Source organism: Cheilinus undulatus, linkage group 22 (assembly GCF_018320785.1).
Source record: "Cheilinus undulatus linkage group 22, ASM1832078v1, whole genome shotgun sequence".
In the NCBI taxonomy this organism is placed as follows: Eukaryota; Metazoa; Chordata; class Actinopteri; order Labriformes; family Labridae; genus Cheilinus; species Cheilinus undulatus.
In genome coordinates, this window is record NC_054886.1 from 25,513,036 (window position 1) to 25,534,747 (window position 21,712).

A 21,712-nucleotide genomic window follows, 5' to 3' on the forward strand; every position below is an offset into this window, starting at 1 on the left:
CAAAGAATCAAACACCCCCCACCTTCCAACTCTATGGCAGTCCTCTTTACTCCTGAGTCAGCGATTTACACCAGCAGCTTCAAAAATCCACGGATTCAAACCAACAACCTCATGACTGCAGGGCAGTTACCTGTCCAACTGAACTAAGACACAGGCTAAAGCTAGCTGCACTTTCTCTGAGACTTCACATCTGGAGTAGAACATCTCTACGATCCACAATCTTTGCTGCTGAAGACCATTTTCACACTTGAGTTGCACATCTCCATGAGTGATAATCTTTGCTGCTGAAGACCATTTTCACACTTGAGTTGCACATCTCCATGAGTGATAATCTTTGCTGCTGAAGACCATTTTCACACTTGAGTTGCACATCTCCATGAGTGATAGTCTTTGCTGCTGAAGACCATTTTCACACTTGAGTTGCACATCTCCATGAGTGATAATCTTTGTTGCTGAAGACCGTTTTCATACTTGAGAGAAGATATAAATAGATATAAAAGCATTGACAAAAATGATGAAACAAATTTGTACACGTCTTGAGCTCTCTATTTGCTCTTCTGGTCAATCTTCATCACCAGTGATTGGAATTCAGTTAATGCTTTTAGCCACCTGGTCATTTTTCTCCTGTGGAGTGAGCGTGCACATGAGGGAGAGGGAGTGAGGCTGCAAGCATGCAGGAGAGAGAGACAGAGAAACAGTGGCTGAGCCAAGCAGAGCAGAAAGAGGAGCTGTTAAAATGGCATTACAGTGATTTGTTCATAATTTGGAGCTGCATTCAAAATTTTCAGGGTGCATGCCTCCTTCCCATTAGTTTTACTGCCAAAATAATGGCAAGCTCTGGAAATGAATGACAGGTATCACCCTCTGTTTCTGTGACAGTGTGAGTGCTACAAAGCTCACATAACCCATGGGTGCCTTGTTGCTGGCATGCAACGGTTGCTACTTATCTGCTTTCGCGTAACACCTCGACATGCAACAGGTTGCGAGGGCCCGTTATCACTGCTTGCAGCTTTAATTATTATTGTTATCCATGAATTTTCAAATTTACTGATTTACAAAAATACCTGAAAAATAGTAAAGCTCATTATTATTTCTTGATTAATGTCAAATTATAGTTATTTACTTGCATGCCTGAACAAAGAGAAGCCCAGTGAGCCGGCTCAAATTTGGGTGAATTCAGTTTGAAATTCCTCATTCCTGTTCAAAATGATAAAACATGGAGAGCTCACTGAAAATGAAAGAGTCCGCATTAAAGCACTTCATGATGCTGGATGGTCTCTGAGACAAATATGACAGGTGGTCCAATGAATTTGTTAAGCACTGTTTATATATATATATATATATATAGCCAAAACACTTGCTAAAGTGCCTTACTGGTTGGCAAAACACACTAAACTGCCCTCTTGGCTGGTTAAAACATGATAAACTGCCCACTTGGATGGCAAAAAGGCATGTTTAAGTACCTTCTCATTGGCAAAACACACTAAACTGCCCTCTTGGGTGAAAAAAAACACTTAATTGCCCTCTTGGCTGGTTTAAACATGATAAACTGCCCTCTTGGGTGGTAAAAACGCATGCCTGTTGCCTGTTGGCAAAACACACCTGCTCTCTTTGGTGGAAAAACATACTAAACTGCTGCCGTTGGATTGAGAATATTGATTCCAATGAAGGCATGCAAGCTTTCCCAGAGTCCATAACAAGTGATGCTCTGTTTATGTTCAATACACTTTGTATGGCCACAAAAACTTGAGACTTGATTCATCCCTGCCACCTGCAACAATGGAGTAGCACTTATGTCCATGCTTCATCATAGTTTGTTTCTGTGTCACATAAATATTTCAAATGTGTATTGTTCCCTGTGTGTTTTTATCACAGAACCCTCTTGGGTGAAGAAAACACACTAAACTCCAGAAGACCATTAGGACCAAGAAATACTATGAAACATTACGGTAACAATGACTTTTATGTTGGGTCCTTTTTTGATCTATATTGAGCCAGAACTATATCTCACAGAACCAGTTTGGATTATCTGGTGCTAATATGGTGATAAAATGCAGTAGATACAAGAAATGGCATCTACTTAATTGAGAATGTTCTGGGGGAATCCAATCCCCTAGGGATTTATTTATTTATTTCTGTGTGTTCTTCAGAGTCCAACATTGAATCTAAACAGTTCTTGTGGATGCTGATCCTAACTACAAACTAACTTAAGTAGTCTGTAGAGTTAGTCTGTTTAAGGCTATATAATGTGCCATTTGTATAACATAAACACGTCTAAAGTGCCCTCGAAAACATGCCAAACTTAGTGCCCTCTTCAGTGGCGAGAATGCGCTGTATGTGCCCTTTTTTTCTTTTCGCCCCTGTCCTTGAAAAAGTCTGCACGCCACTGGTGCGGCCTGTTGGCTCAGTGGCCCCTCCTAGAATTCTTTTTACACCTTTCAATTCTGTACACCTTTTAAGGTAGGAATGTGAAATTTGGTGTGCATATGTATCATCCCAGGATGTACAAAAAAGCCTCTTGGACCCATATTGTAAAATCTACAGGAAGTCTGCTGTTTTTAAATTTTGTAATGATTTCCAGGGGTCATTCCAGCATTATCTCCTCTGAAAAAATTCTTCCGATCTGCTTCATATTTGGTGTGCAACAAGAACAGGCCTGGAGGATTAAAAGCATAGACTGTAGAAAGAATTGGACCCTGTGTGACGTCAGTCGTCTGCTTACAATAGGCGGGCTAAAACGGTTCTTGAAGCCCATTCGTGGAGGCTTCCATATTGAAATCGCAGTCTCAACCGAACTTTGGATCAACATAACGGCCCGCCCACTAAGCGCTACTTCCTGTCAGCCTGCTAGCTAGCATGACAGAAACGGAGCCTCTGCCTGCCGAGCTATCTGTCAATCAAATGAGACGCGCCAATCAGCTTTTATCCTAAATATAATCCAAACGATCGTGGTACAAAAAAATTCACCCCCCGTACAGTGGGAGCACAAAAAGACACTAGCTAATGAGACACGTTTGGTGTTTTGAACCAGGCTGTAAACCAGTTTATTTTGTGTGTCAAAACCAGCTGTTTAACATGTGTGCAGACGGAACTTCTGGTGTTCCTGCAGCCAGCCTCAAGTGGACAGTCATGGTACTGCAATTTTTGGCACTTCTGCATTGGCTTCATTTTTTAGGACCGGAGGTTGCCGCTTGATTAAAAGTTGTCAAAATGTTCTACCAAGCCCAAAGGGTGTGGCTATGGTGGCTCTTCAAAATCAGATGTTTCACCATGTCATTAAAGTGGCTGGTCCTCACAAAAAAATCAAATTTATTACATGATTATACAAATCCTGATGAAATTATCCCAGGCATTTCTCAAGATGTTGATCTTCTGAAGATTTTTTGTTGTTGTTGTTGTTGTTGTTGTTTTTAATCAGCCCCTGCACCACTTTTATGCTGGGATTTTGAAATTTTGGAATCATATGTATCATTCCAGGACCTACAAAAAAAGCTCTTACACCTATATTGTCAAATCTACAGGAAGTTCACCATTTTGAATTTTCATAACGATATTTGTTAAAGTAGTCATTTCAAAGGTGAAAATAACTCATAATGCCTGAAAATTCAAATAACAATTTCCCCCAGAAAATCCTGAAAAATTTCAAGCAAATTCCCCAAAGATTAAACTGAATTCCCCCTTTAAATTTCTTGACATTTTCAGAAACATTCTCCAAAACTCCATGGAAAAAATAAAAAAAATCCCAACCCTACCTAATATTTTCTCAGACAAAACTCTAAATTCCCAATCCAATTTCCCCAAAATTTGGTGATAATTTCCTAATATTCACATGAAATTGCATTTAAAAAACTAGATAAATTCAAAGCAATGAAACCCTCTAAAATATACAAACATATCTTGTAAATTCCCATAAAAATACTTTGATAACTTCCAAGCAAATTCCCTAAATTATCCAAACAGCAAATTATCCCAGCATTTCAAGGAAATACCTTAAACTTGAATGGACATTTTGGACAATTATTACATCAGTTTGAATACCAAAAATGATTACTATAATGTAGGAAAGCCTTTCATGAGACACTTTGAAAATATGTTTAAGAATTTTCAAAGACATTTTTCTAATTATGGAATTTTTGAGCTTTTGGAAAGGAAAATTTGCAAGAAACTCCTGTTCAACAACAAGACTGATATTTTAACTTATCAGACCATATCTATCCCAAAAGAGTGGGAGAAAATAAAAATGCACTCCACACAAAGGTGCAGGTGTCAGCAGGTTAATGATGTATGTTACTTGATGGTGACTGCAAACAAAAACAAATTAGCAGCTGAGTTAGGCTCCAGGTCGAAGTGTTTCAGGATTAAAATATAACTGTAAAGACACTAACCAGTGAAACACTTTTTGGACCCATGAGCAACAGGCAGGTATAACCAAGTCCCACAAATTTGACCAGAGTCCTTCTTTGACTATATCTTTATGCCAAAGCATATTTGTTATGGTACCAACAGTTGGTAGTAAACATCCTCCATGCATGATTTTCTTCAGTCACTTAACATCAAATTTTCACTCTGTGTTTTCACTTAATTCTGTCTCTAACAGACAAGAACTGCTGGCTGTTTCACAGTTCAGTTTCAGACAGACATCACTGCAACTGGCTACTGTTTCTGACGAGGCCACAACCCAGAATGCACCGAGATTAGACACACACAGAGGTGTGAGGGCCCGTTCAGTGCTGCTTGCAGCCCTCGTTAAAAATTCTGATGTGAAATATGACTTCAGTTTACATTTTACAGTGTATTTATGCTCCTGCTGTTAGAATTCTGTATTTTTCTGCAGGATTTAAAATACTGTCATATATGTGCCGTGTTTGTGCATGACTTCAGAGGAAGTCATTTGCTGGTGTTTCTGCATTAGTTGATTTTAGAGTCAGGTCTCACCCTCAGAGACAACGTCGTTAAAGTTCACACTCTCAGTATCTCCCTTAATCATTTCCTCTACAGAGTCTAGCAGTGGCTTGCATCTGCAAAAATAAACCACAAGTGTAACTTCTTGCATTGTCATGGACATATATAGTCAAAAAAGAAGAGGCTATGATTTTGATTGGTTGGTTAGGTTGCACCCTCCACAAAAGGAGGGTACAAAAACCTCTTTTACTTTACACAGAGACTTTTGTCAGCTGGTATTATCTCCTGTAGACCAACATAAAGAGCAGAGACCTGCTGAACAGAGACGGTAAGAGATTATCCTCGTCTCCTCCGTTAAATTGTTTTTGAATAACATCAGGAATCTTTATAGTAAATGTTAAGTAAGTGCTTGGAATAATTGAATAGTTGAAAGGATAAACTTCAAATAACATCAAACATCAAGACAAAATTGTATGTATGGGTCTGGCCCAAAGCTAGATTGGTCCCGTCTAATGTTCCTGCATTCCTAGCGTTCTATGACAACAGAAGACATCAAATGTCATATGATTTAAAAAAAAAAAAGGAGGTGAGTCTAATATCACTTTCTTCTTAAACTGAGAGATTAGAGTTCATTGAACATTGTACAGTGATAAAAAAAAAAAAAAAACTGAAATGGAAAACTGACTACCAAGTGCATATCTGCTGAGTTGGTTATAAGCAGTGTTAAGAAGACTGAGGTTGGATTTTAAGCATTTTGATACATCATGTCAGCATAGTCCACAATAGGCAGTATCAACTGGAAAAAAACTTCTTTAGGGCATAGAGTGTAAAACAATCATGAGAACCAAATAAAGCATTTATACCATAATTCACCTTGTGTAAGACATAATCAATATGATATTTGAATGATAATTTAAAGTCCAGAAAAACACCAATAAATGGGAGTTTCAAGTTTATGCAGAGTGTACCATCCTTACATGTAATTATAATGGGGCTGAGTTTGGTGTTGAGGTTGCACTTGGTAACAAAAAGAAAAAAATAATAGCGAATAAAATATAAATAAATTAATATAACAAATTATTCATTAGGGTCAACCTAAGAAAGATAAGAATACATTAATTTTAATGTAAAAATTTTGAGATTATTAAGTTGTACAGTGCTAAAAAATTTATTAGACCACCTGTCATATTTGTCTTAGAGACCATCCAGCATCATGAAGTGCTTTAATGTGGACTCTTTCATTTTCAGTGAGCTCTCCAAATTTTATCGTTTTGGACAGGAATGAGGAATTTCAAACTGAATTCACCCAAATTTGAGCCGGCTCACTGGGCTTCTCTGAGAAGTCAGAAATTAATCAAGCATAACATTCAACCACTAAAACTCATTTTTCTGTTCAGGAATGCAAGTAAATAACTATAATTTCACATATTAATCAAGAAATATTAATGTGCTTTACTATTTTTTCAGTTTTTTTGTGAATCAGTAAATTTAAAAATTCATGGATCACAATAATAATTATATTTTAGCATTAAAAATATCATTTGGGTTAAAGAGCTTCGACATATTGGTGTATTAACCATTGCAGAAACATCAAAAATGAATTTGGTAATTACCAATGCTGTTAATATAGGGCAGCTGTGGCATAAACCTTACTTTGGTTAGGGTTAGGGTGGTCTAATAAATTTGTTAAGCACTGAATATATATATATATATATATATATATATATATATATATATATAAAATTTATTAGGGCCAACCTAAAAGATAAAAAATGATGAGAATACATGAATTTCTGAACAAAAATTCAAAGTCTAAATTATAAGGGGAAAAAAACTTCAATATAATTTAGTTGTATTATCATAAGAGCTCAAAATCAGAGTTTTAACTTAAAATTGAAATTTACAAGCAAAAAATTTGGAATTTCCAAACTCAAAAAGTCTCAAATTTGACACTAGACACTCTAGAATTTCAAGTTTTAAAAGTGTAAATTAACAACACAAATTTAAAAAAAATTCAAGAAATCAAACAGAAAATAATGATTATATTTTCAACCTTTTGACTTCATAGTATAAAAATTCAAAATTTTGTTTCATGCATATTCACAAGCTTTGGGTCAAACATTTATTTTTGTTTTCACATAAACTAATGACTTTTCAAGCCTGAGAATTTTCTGTTTTGTTTTTTTTTTCTGGAAAATCAACAAATTCTCTTTATTGTTGTTTTTTCTATATTGGCTCTTATACACTGTCATAATAATGTATTGTTTCTACATAGATCTTTTGTCACGATCAACTATATGTAGCCATGGTACATTGGGATTTTGTTAAAAATCTAAACAAAAATTAATGTTTACCCAAATGGGTCATGGCTTTTCTTAGATATGATATATGGATATATGGGTGTGTTTGTGTGTTTGTGTGTGTGTGTGTGTGTCGGGGAGTGTGTGGGTGTGGGTGTGTGTGGGGGGGGCTAAGGGGAAAAGGTGTTAAAGCCATACTGTTCAGAATCTTGAATCTGTAATAAATCTGGTTTGGAAGTGTAAAGGACAGTTTCGTCTGCATGAAGTTGAACACGTCAGTTACAAAAGAGTTCATGCGACCAGTTATCTTTAAATAAATGGTCACATTATTCCGCTCAGACTCTCATTTTAGGCTCTTTTCCTCCTTTAGACAACATGAATGCTGTGTCCTTCACTGCCATCATCTTGACTGGAGCTCTCATTTCTGAGGTTCATGCAGTGAACCTACAGCCCTGTGTTCAACAAAGCGACATCAGTGCATATAGAACTTTTGCCAAACGACACATCCTCTCAAAGTCCTTTGACAGGAATTCTCTGCAGGAATGGGAGAGGTAAGATTCAAGATAAAATGATTTATTCCCTATCAGTATCTCTACTTGTAAGTGTAGCATATGAATGGCATTCAGTCATTCTAGATGCAGTGTTGTCAGATTTTAAACTGTCTTCTACTCTTCTGTCTTCTAAAGTATGCCTGCTTTACAAGGAATTTTACTCTGGTTAGCTTTGCTCTCAATGTACAGGGAGCTGACACTTTAATGTTCAGTCAGACAGCCCTTTAATTAAAACAGGTAAAGCATTATGAAAAGTTGTATTAATTGATGATTTTAAAAAACTAAATCATTGATTTCATTACAGTTACCTTCGGCTGAATGGCCTCTGTGGCAGACAGCCCACACAGTCCTTCATTGACGCCAAGGCGAAGGACGTTAAGGGGATCTGCAAGACCTTGGGCCGCCTCATTCAAGATGCTCCTCAAAGTCAAGGCAATTTCTGCATCAGTCAGTCAACCATGAGGGTGTACGACGTCAAATCTGACGGGCGATGCAAAATTACAAGTGCAAAAGGAGTAGACAAGCGTGTGGTTGTCAGATGTGCTAAGGTTGGCAAAACCTGCCTCCCAATCCACTTTGAGGCTTATAGAAACCAAACGCCAAGCAAAACCTACTGCTCTTAAGCAGTGAGTGTGTAGAGATCAGGAGCTTATTCCAGAAAACTGAGTCAAACTCTCCTGAAACTGGTTGTGAAAGCAAAGAGAAAAATGGTCATGCTTTATGTGCTTGTTTCTTATGCCATGTACTCTGTTTGTTCTTCTTCTGCAGGATAAGTCATACAACATTTGATGCATTTAACACCAAATAACTTTAACCTCCCTGTCTGCACATATGAGGACATTACATTCATGTTTTCCTACATCAACGTAATAATTTCTACTAGCAGAATTTTTAGATTACAGTCTGAAATGTCTAACGAAGTTTAAGTAATTCACTTGAAATACTGCTTTGAAATTTTCAAGGATTTTCATGGATATGTTTGGAAATATGTCTTGGAATTTTTTGAATATTCTCATTGAAATATTGCAATTTTTCCACATTTTGAGAATATAATAAGTTAAGAGTATAATAACTAAATAATTATGTAAAAAAATTTTTGCAGTGAAACTTGTGAGTATTTTCATAGGAATTGGGGAAATTTTCTGGATGTTCCAGGGAATTTGGAAATTTCCAGGCATTCTGTGTACATTTTTTAAATATATTTGTATTTTTCACAAATAAATTTGCTTGAAATTTTAAAGGAATTCTTGAGGAAACATGGGAAATATATATATATATATATATATATATATATATATATATATATATGCAGGATTTAAAATACTGTCATATGTGCCGTGTTTGTGCATGACTTCAGAAGACATCCTCTGCTGGTGTTTCTGCATTGTTGATTTTAGAGTCAGGTCTCACCCTCACAGACAACATTGTTAAAGTTCACACCCACAGTTTCACCCTTAATCAGCATTTCCTCCACAGAGTCCAGCAGTGGCTTGCATCTGAAAAATAAACCATCTCTGTAGTGTGCTGTGAACAGGGAGAGGTGCTTTATTAAGAGGAGAGCTGATATTGATCATACTGATGAGGGAAGGTAAAGCATGTGTGTCATATCATACCCTCTGTACCAAATTTGGCAGATAGCTCATAGTTTCCAAACACCAAAATTGTGGCTAGTGGAAATACCGAGTGGCTATTAAGTTTTCAAAACCACTAGCCACCGTGGCTGGTGAACAAAAAACTTAATGTCAAGCCATGTATATGTATGTACGGGGCCCAGCAAAGCCACCATGATTTTCCTGACTGCGGCAGTGGAGGTCAGGAAAATCATGGTCCATTGTAAAGTTAAGCTGTGACAACAATATTTTATATTTAACTTGAATGATAACCAAATTCATCCAATCAACGTTAAATGGATTTTATTTATTTGTTTATGCCATAGCACAATATGGCGTTTTTAAAACATAAACCCATTTAAACAAAATTACCTTTTTATTTGTTAATGGATGGGCCCTATCTAGGAAGTAATGCTAGACTTCATATTGAAGCCACAGTGTGCACAAACATCTGGATACCAGAGAATAAACTAGAAGACTTGGAGCAATTTTAAGCAGAAATTATTAAATAAATGGCAATATGGTGTTTTAAAAGTGACCAAAACTGGCAGAAAAATGTGGCTAAAAAGTGACAAGAAATGTAACCTGGCACGCCAGATGGATTTGTTTCAACATCGATATGGAAAACCAGTCATAGACAAGGTTTGGGAAAGGGCAGACCCTTTGAAAAAAACTCGGAGTGTGATTGGATGAACATTTTGTTTGTCACATCTTTGTGGGTCAGTCAGAGCAACAAAACACGTGACGTAGCCTCTTCGGAGCTGCATCCCTACCGAAGGAGTAAACTCCATAGAAAACTGCATAATGTGAAATATGGTGACTGTAGACATGTCAGTACACGGCTTTTGTCGTTTTTTCAAAAGAAACTCACTGCTGTTCTTTGTTCTTCTTTTAACGAAGAAATGTCGTCAAGATCTGATAAAACTGACGCTTTAGCAGCGTCCATGCTAAGCTCTTCCACCATAATTGCCCTGGCCTCTTGCTGCTGCTTGTTTACGTCACGACTCCGCCATGCCGAAAGTACTGCCCCTCAACAATGATTGGTCCTGTCACTTTCTAACCGGTCCAGACGGGAGATGATGGATTCGCCAGGAAAAACAAAGAAAAGGGCGAATCCATCTGCTTTGCAAGGTTAGCAAAAAATGGATAACAGGCCAAACTTGGTTCCCACAGAAAAAAAAAGGGAGAAAAGCTGCGAACATGGCTGACAAAAATAGAAAAGGAAAACAGGGTGGATAATGGTGACAAGTGGTTAAAAAGTGGCAAAAATGGGTAAATAATTAGCCAAAATAGGTTAATAAAGAAAAAAAAATGGGATAAAAGCAGCAAATATGGTTGACATAAGTAAGACAGAGAAAAAAGGGTGGATAATAGTGAAAAGTGGTTTAAAAGTGGCCAAAATGGGTTATCAGTGGCAAACGTTGATTTAAAGTGGCAAGAAACGGTTGGCTGAAGTAATGATAAACAGTTGAAATGTAGAAAAAAATTTTTAAAAGAGGCAAAAGTGGGTTTAATAGGGAAAGATGTTTGGCAAAAATGGGTAGAAATAGTGATTAAAAGAGATGTAAAAGTGTTTTTAAAAAATAATATGAACATCGGAATCCAATAATACCTTAATACTTTTTTCAGCTCTAAAATAAAGTAACCAGGACGCTAGCACCAATTTTACTGATCCAACAAACATGATTTGAGATCATCAATAAATCACAACTGGGGAGGTTCTATTTACTGGGTTTTCAGGGATCCAGCCATCTGGGGTCAGACCTGAGTCCTGGGAAACTCTGCTGTGCTGCTGCTTACTGTAAGGTTTGCTAACTCCTGCTGCATACCTGCAGTTGTGACGAACCAAAGTGTCATAATACTTACCCCACATTTGAGCAAAACTCAACCAAAAACACACCTTCAGATGCTTTTTGCACTTTTGCATCATGTTTCCATTCAACGGCCAGGTGTTTTTAGTCATGTTTTGCATCTCGGTGTGTTTTGAAAGTTGCAAATGCAACTTTGGTCGGTCTGAACTTTTTACTGAAACATGTATCTCATTTTACAGATACATAAAGAAGAAGAGACTCTGCAAAAGAGCCTGGCAAACCTTCTTTGAGAAGGAGAAAGAGAAGAAGGTGAAGCAGATCTGTAATGGTTATGGCTGGCGTCTGGCTAAGCGCAACGTTGGCAACTTGTGCATCAGTAACCGCCCCATGCCACAATATGAAGTCAATGTCAATACAACATCCTGCAAAATTAGAGAAAGAAAACCAATTGAAAGTCTTGTGATAGTTGCTTGTGATAAAGTTGAGAACCGCTGTCTTCCTGTGCATTTTCAGTGATACACTAGGCAAAAAACAAATAAAAGGGCTAAACCCTGCAGCCCTCGTGTTTAGAACAAGGTTATGATGAGATATGCAATATTGGACTCCAAATGGGAGGTGGCAGACTGTGTCATGCAAATCAAACCAAAGCCTATTTTGGCCCAAGTGAAAGGAGGGACTCTGAGGCATCATGTCCATTAAAACTGCTGGGACCCCAAAACTTTTTTTTTTTTCCAGGCTTTCATTGCAGCCTTTATCAGTTGTTGTTTGTCTTGGGGGTTACCACCTTCATTCTCCTCTTTAAGAGATAAAATGCATGCTCTGTAGCAGGGGTGTCAAACTCAAGGTCCGCGAGCCAAATCCGGCCCGCAAGATGATCTCATTCTTCTGTTATAACTGGCCCATCAGTCTGAGGTCTGCAGATTTCTCTAAAAATGTAAACTTATCCTTGATGATTTCACATATCCTTGTTAAGTCATTAAATCTGAAAAAGCAATTTTATTTAAAGTGTATTTAGATAAGCTGTCAGGAATGTAGGAAAATGAATTAATTTGTGTTTTAATTTCATATCTTCAATTTTGCATCTCACAATTAGGTCTCAAACTAAGGATTTTGACTTTTCATTTCATACTTAGAGCATTTCAACTCATAATTTTGACTTCTCATTTAATTTTTTGAGCTTTAAGATTCATAATTCTAATATTTAATTCATATTTGGACCTTTTGAACCAATTATTTTGTATTTTATCTCATGTTTTCAACTCCAGACGTTGACTTCATAATCCAATAGTTTGACCTTTTACACTCACAATTTAAAACTTTGAATCATAACAATTTTATGATTACAAATTTTATTTTATATTTTGACTTTTTCAACTCATGATTTTGACTTTCTTTCTAATATATTTGCCTTTAAAAACTTTATTTTTTAAATTCATGTTTTGAACTTTTTGCACTAATATATTAACTTTTCTCAGATTGTGAGTTTAACTTTTTAAATGTCAAAGTAATTTTTCATCAGTGCAACATTTTTTTTTTTACATCTAATTACTATTAAAATCAGTTTTTAACTTTTATTTAACCAGATAAAACCCAATGAGATTGAGATTTATTTTACAAGGGTGACCTGGCCAAGAGGTCAGTGACACACATCATAGTAAATAATACATTTAAGTGCCAGATTACAACAATAAGTTAAACACAAACAGTACTTTTGAAAGTGCATAGGTATTTGCAGATAAAGTGCTGACTCAGAAACAAATTTATAACAGTTTATGGTTAAAAAGGTGACCCTGTCAGGCCCTCAGGTTAGATCTGAAACCAGAATCCGACCCCTGCAGTGACTGAGTTTGACACTCCTGCTTTAAAGAGTTTAAATCTGGATATTGACATGGCCAGTCTAAAACCTTCCACTCCTTGCCCCTGATGAACTCCTTTGTTGTTGTTGTGGCTGACAGAATGTTTCTGTAGACTTCTGGGTTCATTTTTCTGCTGCCATCATGTGTTACAGCATCAATGAAGAGTAATGAGCCCGTCCCAGAAGAACCATTGAGGTTCATCGTTGTAGTTTTTGGCCTGTTCTTTATTGCTAATGAGTGGTTAGCATCTTCTTGTGTAGCATCTGTGCTTTTGTTCATGAAGTCTTCTGTGAATAGTAGATGGTGATACCTTCACTCCTGTCCTCTGGAGGTTGTTGCTGATGTCACTAACAGTTGTTTTAGGGTCTTTCTTTACAGCTCTCACAACGTTTCTGCCATCAGCAGGCTGATATTTCCCTTGATCTAACCGTTCAACATCTATTACTGAGTATACCAGTGGTGTCTTTCTTCTTTAGGACATTCTAAATGGTTGTGCTGGCCATGGTCAATGTTTTTGCAGTGGCTCTGATTGGTTTAGCATCCCGATCACTTGTTTCTCACCCATAGACAGCTCTCTGGTTTTCATGTTGGTAACACCTCGAACTATAATTGCAGTCTGCACAGGCAAAACCCAAATCTTAAACTGAGTGTAGACATCAGCGCTGTTTATTGTCTGAATAACCAGTAATAGGGCACACCTGGGCAAAAAAACACACCTGTCAGTCACATGCTCTAATACTTTTGCTCTCATGAAAAATGTGTGGGTTCAAACAAAATGTGCTTGTAAGTTGTGTATCAGATTCAGATGTAAATACCTGGAAATAAAAGCTGGAATTTTAGTCACCTCTTGTGTCTTATTCATCTGTAGATGTGAAACCTTTGAATAAGGCTGTTGTCTTGAGCATGATGCACTCTATGTTTTTTAATGGGAGACAGATCTTGATTGCATGCAGACCAGTTTAGACCCTGCCCTCTTTTATCGTGAAACCATGCAGTTGTAACTCATATAGAATGTTGTTTGACATTGTCTTGCTCAATCAACCCTGGACGTCCCAGAAAATGGCATTATTGGGATAGAAGTAAACGGTGTGTTTCTTCTGTGAGTACCTCTTAGTGTTAATGTTGCCATCACAGATAGAGAAGTTACCCAACTCTGGGCACTATTACACCCCAGACTCTCAGAGATGCTGATTTTTGTCCTCAAAGGTCCTTTTCCTCTTTAGGACTATTATTTCCAATGAAAATGTCTGACAACTGCACATTGTGGACTGTTGTTCCTTAACTGTGGGACTATTTTATCATGTATTCACTATTATTGATTGTAAATGACTGAGCCTTTCAGGAAAAATCATTTTATGCCCAGTCATGATACTATCACATTACTAGTTAACCTACTTACCTGTGAAATGTTCCAGGTGTTTTTGAGCAGTCTGCATCTTTCCCAGTGTAATTCCACCTCTGTCCCAACTTTTTTGGAATACATTGCAGGCATCAAACTTAGAGTTTGAACATAAAATATCTTTGCACTTGCTGTGCTGTATTCAACAGGATGTGTGTACCCACCAACTTGGCTTGGTAAGTCAGACGGTTCATTTCAGACCCCGGTTCAGGGCAGTTATCAATAATCATAAGACAGACTCTTGGAGTCGTGAGATAAAGATTTTTATCAGATTTTTTATTGGACAATCAGTGCTTTACTTTTGCATCAAACTTTACGTACAGTTGTAATAAATACATGATGGATCGGTGTATTGATCCTTACAGCTGAGTGATCAGAGAACCACTGAAGGTCGTCAGGTAGCCGTTCCCATAAACATATGAATTTGCTCCCATGCGCACATAAACACGGTCTCCTCTTGCCAGCGGAAGATACACCGCGTTTCCTCCGTTATCACCGTTGTCAGACAACACAGGATCGTTGGCAGTGACCACCATCAAATTGTTCTTGTAGAGCATCAGATGAACTCTGCGTGCCCCTTCAGCAGTATAAAAGAAGGTGAAGTAATAAACGCCCGCAACAGGGGCAGTGAAGACACCTGTGGGAAAAACAGAGATGGAGAGATTCACAAACATTCACAAGAAATCTGTTCTTTTAGTCTGGCCCCTCACACCCACAGTTTTGCAGCTTATTTGAATCAATCTGAAGGTAAGTGAGCGTGACCTGTGGCTGAATTGTAGGCGTTGCCGATGTTTGTGATCACTGTCCTGTAGATTAGAGTTGTTTCAACCAGAAAAGGTCCAACATGTGTGTTTCCTCTTGTTGTTGCTGCTGCTGCTGCTGCGCTGAAGATCATCTTGACTTTCCCTGTCAAAAAAGAGAATATTAATCAGTAAAATATCCTATAAATGTTGCAGCATCCATCATTTTTAAATAAAAATTCTACAGAAACAATATGAGATAAAGCTCATATACATAGAGATGGAACTTGGTCTTTCTAGAGCAGGGGTCATCAAGTACATTTGCACAAGGGCCAGATTTAGTCTCAATAGAAACTCTGGGGGCCAGATTTTCAAAAACACAAAAATTAAATGAACATTTTGGTCTGATTGAAATATTACTGCAGTAGTATTTGTATTTTCCCTTAAACTACAGGACATTTTTAGTCATTACCAGTGAGATCTATCCCTGCAGCAGGCCTGACAACAGGATTGGACGGACCCCTGAAAATCCAAGAGAATGGGCCCTCCCTAATTGTCGTTTCGCACCAATATTAACCCATTTTGACACTTTTAACCCTTTTTTATATACATTTTGCTTCTTAAACTCAATTTTTTCATGATTTTAACCCCTTTTAAACCACTTTTCCTGCATATTTTATCCCTTTTGTGCCACTTTTTTATCCATTTTTGCCACTTTTAACCACTTTTATGACATTTTTTCAACAATTTTTGCAACGTTAAAACCATTTTCCCACTTTTAACCAATTGTTGATACTTTTTACCCCTTTTTGCCTCATTAATCCAATTTTTGAAAGATTGTAATCCCCTTTAAACCACTTTTTCTGCATGTTTTATCCCCTTTTTGCCACTCTATTATCATTTTTTGCCACTTTTTAACCCCCTTTCTTTACTTTCTTGCACTATTTTTGTCATTTGAAACCAATTGTTGATACCTTTTGCCCCTTTTTTCCTCCTTTACCATTTTTGACACATTTTAACTTCTTTTCACAACTTTTTTCTGCTAATTTTTGCAACATTTCTGCTAACCTTAACCCTTTTTTAGCTATCGACTAATTTTGACAGTGAATTTCTGTAAAAACAGATCAAATGGTTAGTTATTCTAAAACTATTTTAATGTTAATTGGGATGGATTTAACAGCTGCAGATATTTAAAGCAAAGGATACTCTGGATTGAATGATCTTTCGGGGGCCAGACAGGATGCTTTGCGGGGCCTGATGTGGCCCCCGGGCCGCCAGTTGATGATCAGTGTTCTAGAGGAACTTTTTAATATATGTATAACTTCATATACTGAATGAAGAGTTCCAATGCTGCTGGCCCCCAGCTTTGCCTAAAAGAGCCTGTATTTTAAATTAAATGTTACTGACAAAGAAATATTGATCCTGTCTAGTCATTTTGACCTCATAGATTGTGATGCACTTAACTGATTATTTTCTTGTAGTGGCAGCTGTATCTTGGTTGTTTGACAGCACCCATTGTTTCTCACAGAGGAAGCTGCCAGTTTTGGATGTTTAGTAGTTTAACATGATCAGGCTGAGGAGGTTTTAGCTGTTATTATTACTATAAATGTGTCGCTCTGTGGTGCTGACCAAGGGTAGTTTCATCACCCATATGTAGCACGTTTCCTCATAAAGTTTATCTTAGTCAGAGTCTCTGAGTTTTTAACTTGAAATATTTAACAAGTGTTTGTGCAATGGTGCCTTTATGGTATGTTCACCCCTACTCCTCAGACAGCATGAGTCCTCCACTGAGCTGAAGGAGCATGCTGTAGAAATAACTGTAGCCAACATGTCGGGTCAATAAAACCACTACATATATAACATTTTGGTGTACCTTTGTTTTTGAGCTCCAGGACCTGGGCCTCGCTGGCCTGTAGTCTGATCTCACTGTTGCTCAGCCTGGTGTCACTGTCCCGGAGCTTTACTCTCAGGTTACTTATACTGCTCTCAGCCTTCCTCAGCTTAGCCTCGCTGGCCTGTAGCCTGGTCACATTGTCCTGTAGCTTTGTCTCCACAGCGCTGAGTTTCTCTGACATGGCACCGAACTGTTTCAGGAGATCACACATGTCAGGACTACATCTCTCCACCACAGTGGCGTTGGTGACATCTTGGGCTAAAGCGGCGCCACAGAAGAGCAAAACAAGCCACAGCATGATGAAATGAAGAGTCTCAGTTATCTGCTTCGGGATGATTTTATTCTTTTGGCTTATATTTATTTGTTACCTGTAAACTTTTAACATCCTCTTTGAATCAAGGATGATTTTGTAAGAAGAAATCCATGCTAGATCTGTTTACAGGCTCTCAGTTAACCTTTGATATAGCAGAGAAATGTTCATGTGTGCTTCATTAATCTTCTTCCTAGAAATCTTGTAAATCCTGTTATGAATGAAATGATTCTTAAAGATACTACAGCTTATAATCATATAATAGCCTCTGCTAATAACCTTGTCTACACAGATATGAACCAAAGACCTCACAAGGGAAACACCCCATCTGAGCAAACCAGGAATCAGTGCCCAGCAATGACATAACAGTCGATAAACAATCATGTCCTCAAATGATCCCATCAACAACCTGTTTGGCCCTCATGTGCTTTCATATTGAGAAAATGTGAAGTTATGTCACACAGTGGTTCATGTTGGGTCATGGGCGTCATCTTTAAAGGTACAAGTATGGAGATGATTTTATTTATCAAAAGGAAACAAATCCACAACAACCTGATCTTATGTATAAAAGTCATTGCCTCCTAAACCTGACAACTGGCTGTGCCACCCTGGGCGATTTATGCCGCCTCTTTTTTATAGTTGAATCATGAACTCTGACCTTCATTGAGCCAAGTGAGGCTGGCAGGTCTTTAGATGTTGTTCTTGGTTCCTCATGGCCAATCTTAGGAAGGTTTTCTGCTATTCCAAGTTTTCCCCCTTGTGGATAATGGCTTTCACCTTAGAAAAGCCTTTAAAATGGCTGTTTAACTTTTCCAGACTGATAGATGTCAATGACTTTTTCTTATCTGTTCTAGATTTATGTAGATGGCACCATGATTCTAAGATCTTTTTTAAAAACTGAATGCTGCTTTCCATAAACTGAGGTTAATAACAGTTAGGGGAGACTGGGGACAATTGCAACACTTTTAACATTACTCTCAGTTACTCAGACACTATTTGGACTAGGCACACCAAATCTTTACATATTAAACTTACATGTGTCTGCTTATTACCCATACTCTTTAAAGATGGCTATATATGTCATATTAATCACAACATTTATTTGACTAGAGGAATTCAGATGTTGCAACTGACCCCAAACCTGGGCACAGTTGTAACACAGATCAGGGACGGTTGCTAATTAATTATTATTAATTGTTATTACATTAAATATAAGGGCTTAAAATAAACATGGGAAAAAAAAATGTGAAAATGGCTCAAAAAGAGGCCAAAATCAGCAGGTGAAGGGGGTGTGATGTGGGTCAAAAAGAGACTTAAGTTGGAAGGGAAAACGTACTTAAAAGAGGGAAAAGAGCAGGAAAAGTGGTGAAAATGGGTAAGAAAGGGGGTTAAAAGTGGCAAAAAAAAGCCAAATTAATGGCAGATATCAACAGAAGAAGTGGTTAAAAGGGGATAAAAGTTGATAATTGGGTTACAAAAAGGGAAAATGGATTAGAATTGGCCCAAAAGTGGTGAAAATGTGCTTAAAAGTGTAAAAAGATGTCAAGGGAGGGAAAAACGGGTGAAAACTGGCCACAAGGTGGTAAAACACGATTTAAAGAAAAACTGTCTTTAAAGGGTCAAATGGGGAAAAAGAGTGTCAAGAATGCATTGAAAGGGGCAAAACTGTGGGCCCATTTACTGAGCTTTTTAGGCAGGCTTTGGGCAGGCCTGCAGGGAGGGGAATAATTATTAAATTGAAAAATATATTTGATGATCTGAATCCATTGAAATATAAATCTTATTTTTTTCACATTTACAGAAACTTTACTCCAACATTTGCTGTGTGGTCACAGATACGTTCTCTTTACCAAAGTCTACTGGACTGTTAGACAGCTATTGAAGGTTGTGCTTTCTGATTAGAACATCAACGTTCTGAGTGACCCTTGACCAATAATTGTTTATAACCATAACAGTTATTTCTGCTTTCATTTGAAACAGAGTTTCAGCCTGGAGCTGAATAAAGAAGAGACACAAGACCAGACTCTTTAAAGCTAGGTGTAAGTAATGGCACTGATTTTCATTTATTTTGAAACATAGTGGTGAAGTAAATTCAGTGACCAGTCTTACATTTGAGAGACCAAAAACGCACTGAAAGTGGTGTGGTAGTCAGATCCCCAAACTTGAGTGTCTGCAGCCATCTGCATGTGGACCTGGTCTCCCTGCTGCAGCTGCAGAAACACCGTGTTCCCTCCATTACCAGTTTTGTCAGCTTGTGATTGTTGATCACCGCTCATGATGATCGTCCTGGAGTTCTTGAGGAGAGCCAGACGTGTTCCATGTGCTCCTCCAGCATGGTAAGAGAAGCTGAAATAATAAACACTCAGACAGGAGCGGTGAAAACACCTGTAGAGATACCAGAATAATGGTTGAACAGACAGCTCAGATTCAGGAGCAGAAAAACAGATCAAATCCTGTCATTTTCCACCTTAAATCTGTCATCCTGTAGGTACCTGAGGTTTCGTTGTAGGCGTCACCGATGTTTGTGAAGACGGCTCTGTAGACCAAGATGGATGCTTCGCTGAAAGGTCCGATGCGTGAGCCTCCTCCTCCTGTTGCAGCACTGAAGATCACCTTTGCATTTTCAGCTTCAAGAGAAAAAGTCAAAATTACTTATTAGTAAAAATATCCCATTTTCTCTGGTAAACATCATCAGTGTGATCAATAGTTATGACATATGCATCTGTAAAGTGACAGAATATGCCGGTCACGTATGAAAACATGCAATGTTTCATTTTACCTTGTCTCTTCACGGTTTCCATGTCGTTCAGCCTGGTCTCCAAAGAGACAAGTTTTTCCTTGATGGCGTCAAACTCTTTCGGGAGATCACATGCAGGGGAGCATGAAGTGCCGGAGGAGTTGGAGTCATCCTGGGCCAAAGTCAGGCCACAGAAAAGTAAAAAGAGCCACAGCATGTTGGAAAATGAGCCTCTCAGGGATCTCTTCCAGGCTGGTATGATTTTTCTAGCTGCTGGAGGGATCTTTATTTATGTCCTGTAAATTTTTAACATCCCCTCTGAATCAAGGATGATTATACAACAAAAAACAAATACTGCCTGTATTTACTGGCAAGCAGTCCACCTTTGAAATCCCTAAAAAATGTTCAGAACATTGGCACTGATTTGATAGCCATCATAAGTGTCTAAACTAAGGCTACAGAGCAGTTCCAAGCACACATTGTAACAAATTAGTATTAAAGGGATACTTCAACATTTTGGCAAATTCGTCCATTGCCATAATTCCTATAGTCTTAGTAATAGGTTTGTTACCTTCATTTGTTGGTGCAAGCTGTTTTTACATCTGCCGCTGCCGAGCTCGGACCTGCTATGCCAACTCAATGCAAGCAGACGGTATTCCGGTTTTCCCTCATCAGACTCATCAAATACACAATCCAACAACTCCAAAACGCTCTCGTGGACAAGTTGTGACCTGTACATTCACCACGCTATGAAATAATCATGGAACATTACGAGACGAAGATGTTTTAAAGCGAAATGCAAAGCCGGAACTACACTCTAGGCATGGCTGCTGCACTGTGTCACTCCACCCAGTGGTTTGATCAAGAAATAGTTCAGAGTATTTGCTTCCTGCGTCGTAATGTTACGTAATTGTACGTTATTATTTCGTAGCGTGTTGAATGTGCAGATCACAACTTGTCCACGAGAGCGTTTTGGAGTTGTTGGAGTGTGTATTTGATGAGTTTGATGAGGGAAAACCGGAATACCGTCTGCTTACATTAAGTTGGCACAGCAGGTCCGAACTCGGTAGTGGCCGATCTAAAAACAGTTTGCACCGACAACTGAAGGTAACGAACCTATTACTAAAACTATAGGGATTATGGAAATGGACGAGTGCCAAAATGTTGAAGCATCCCTTTAAAGTTAATAGTCCAGTTCTCCAAATAATAATACAGTTTTATTTTGCTTTGAAACACTGATTTGTTGCCAAATTGTATCTGAATTAAAAAACTGGTAAAAAAAAGCTGGCTCTGTGATCGAAATCGAGCTAAACTCATTGGAGGATGAGGTGGAAAGACACACAATGAAGAAGCTAGAGGCCATTCTGAGGAACATGGATCATCCACTTCATATCTTCCTAAATGACCAAAGAAACAACGGTGGTGGACGGCTCCTGTCCCTGCGCTGCAGGACAGAAAGATTTAGAAAATCTTTCATACCATCAGCAATTACACTTTATAATTCTACCGTAAACAGATGAGAGAGACTCCAGACCACTGAATTTCCCTGTGGGGATAAATAAAGTTATTGTATTGTATTGTATTTTACAACTTTGGAAGCCA

General features: G+C 38.0%; 2 protein-coding genes and 1 pseudogene across 2 annotated transcripts; 1 reads left to right on the plus strand and 2 right to left on the minus strand.

Moving 5' to 3' along the window:
* Nucleotides 1-5,174: 5,174 nt before the first annotated feature.
* LOC121504547 (seminal ribonuclease-like) lies at nt 5,175-8,921 on the plus strand. The gene is made up of 3 exons (XM_041779418.1): nt 5,175-5,230; nt 7,573-7,753; nt 8,058-8,921. The coding sequence occupies exons 2-3, from the start codon at nt 7,578-7,580 to the stop codon at nt 8,374-8,376; spliced, it is 495 nt and encodes a 164-aa protein (XP_041635352.1). The 5' UTR covers nt 5,175-5,230; nt 7,573-7,577; the 3' UTR covers nt 8,377-8,921.
* A 5,843-nt stretch (nt 8,922-14,764) lies between these two features.
* LOC121504543 (cerebellin-1-like) lies at nt 14,765-19,273 on the minus strand. The gene is made up of 3 exons (XM_041779413.1): nt 17,043-19,273; nt 15,192-15,335; nt 14,765-15,066 (listed from the first exon to the last, which is right to left on the minus strand). The coding sequence occupies exons 1-3, from the start codon at nt 17,359-17,361 to the stop codon at nt 14,789-14,791; spliced, it is 741 nt and encodes a 246-aa protein (XP_041635347.1). The 5' UTR covers nt 17,362-19,273; the 3' UTR covers nt 14,765-14,788.
* Nucleotides 19,274-19,407: 134 nt separating this feature from the next.
* LOC121504545 lies at nt 19,408-20,879 on the minus strand (annotated as a pseudogene).
* Nucleotides 20,880-21,712: the final 833 nt, after the last annotated feature.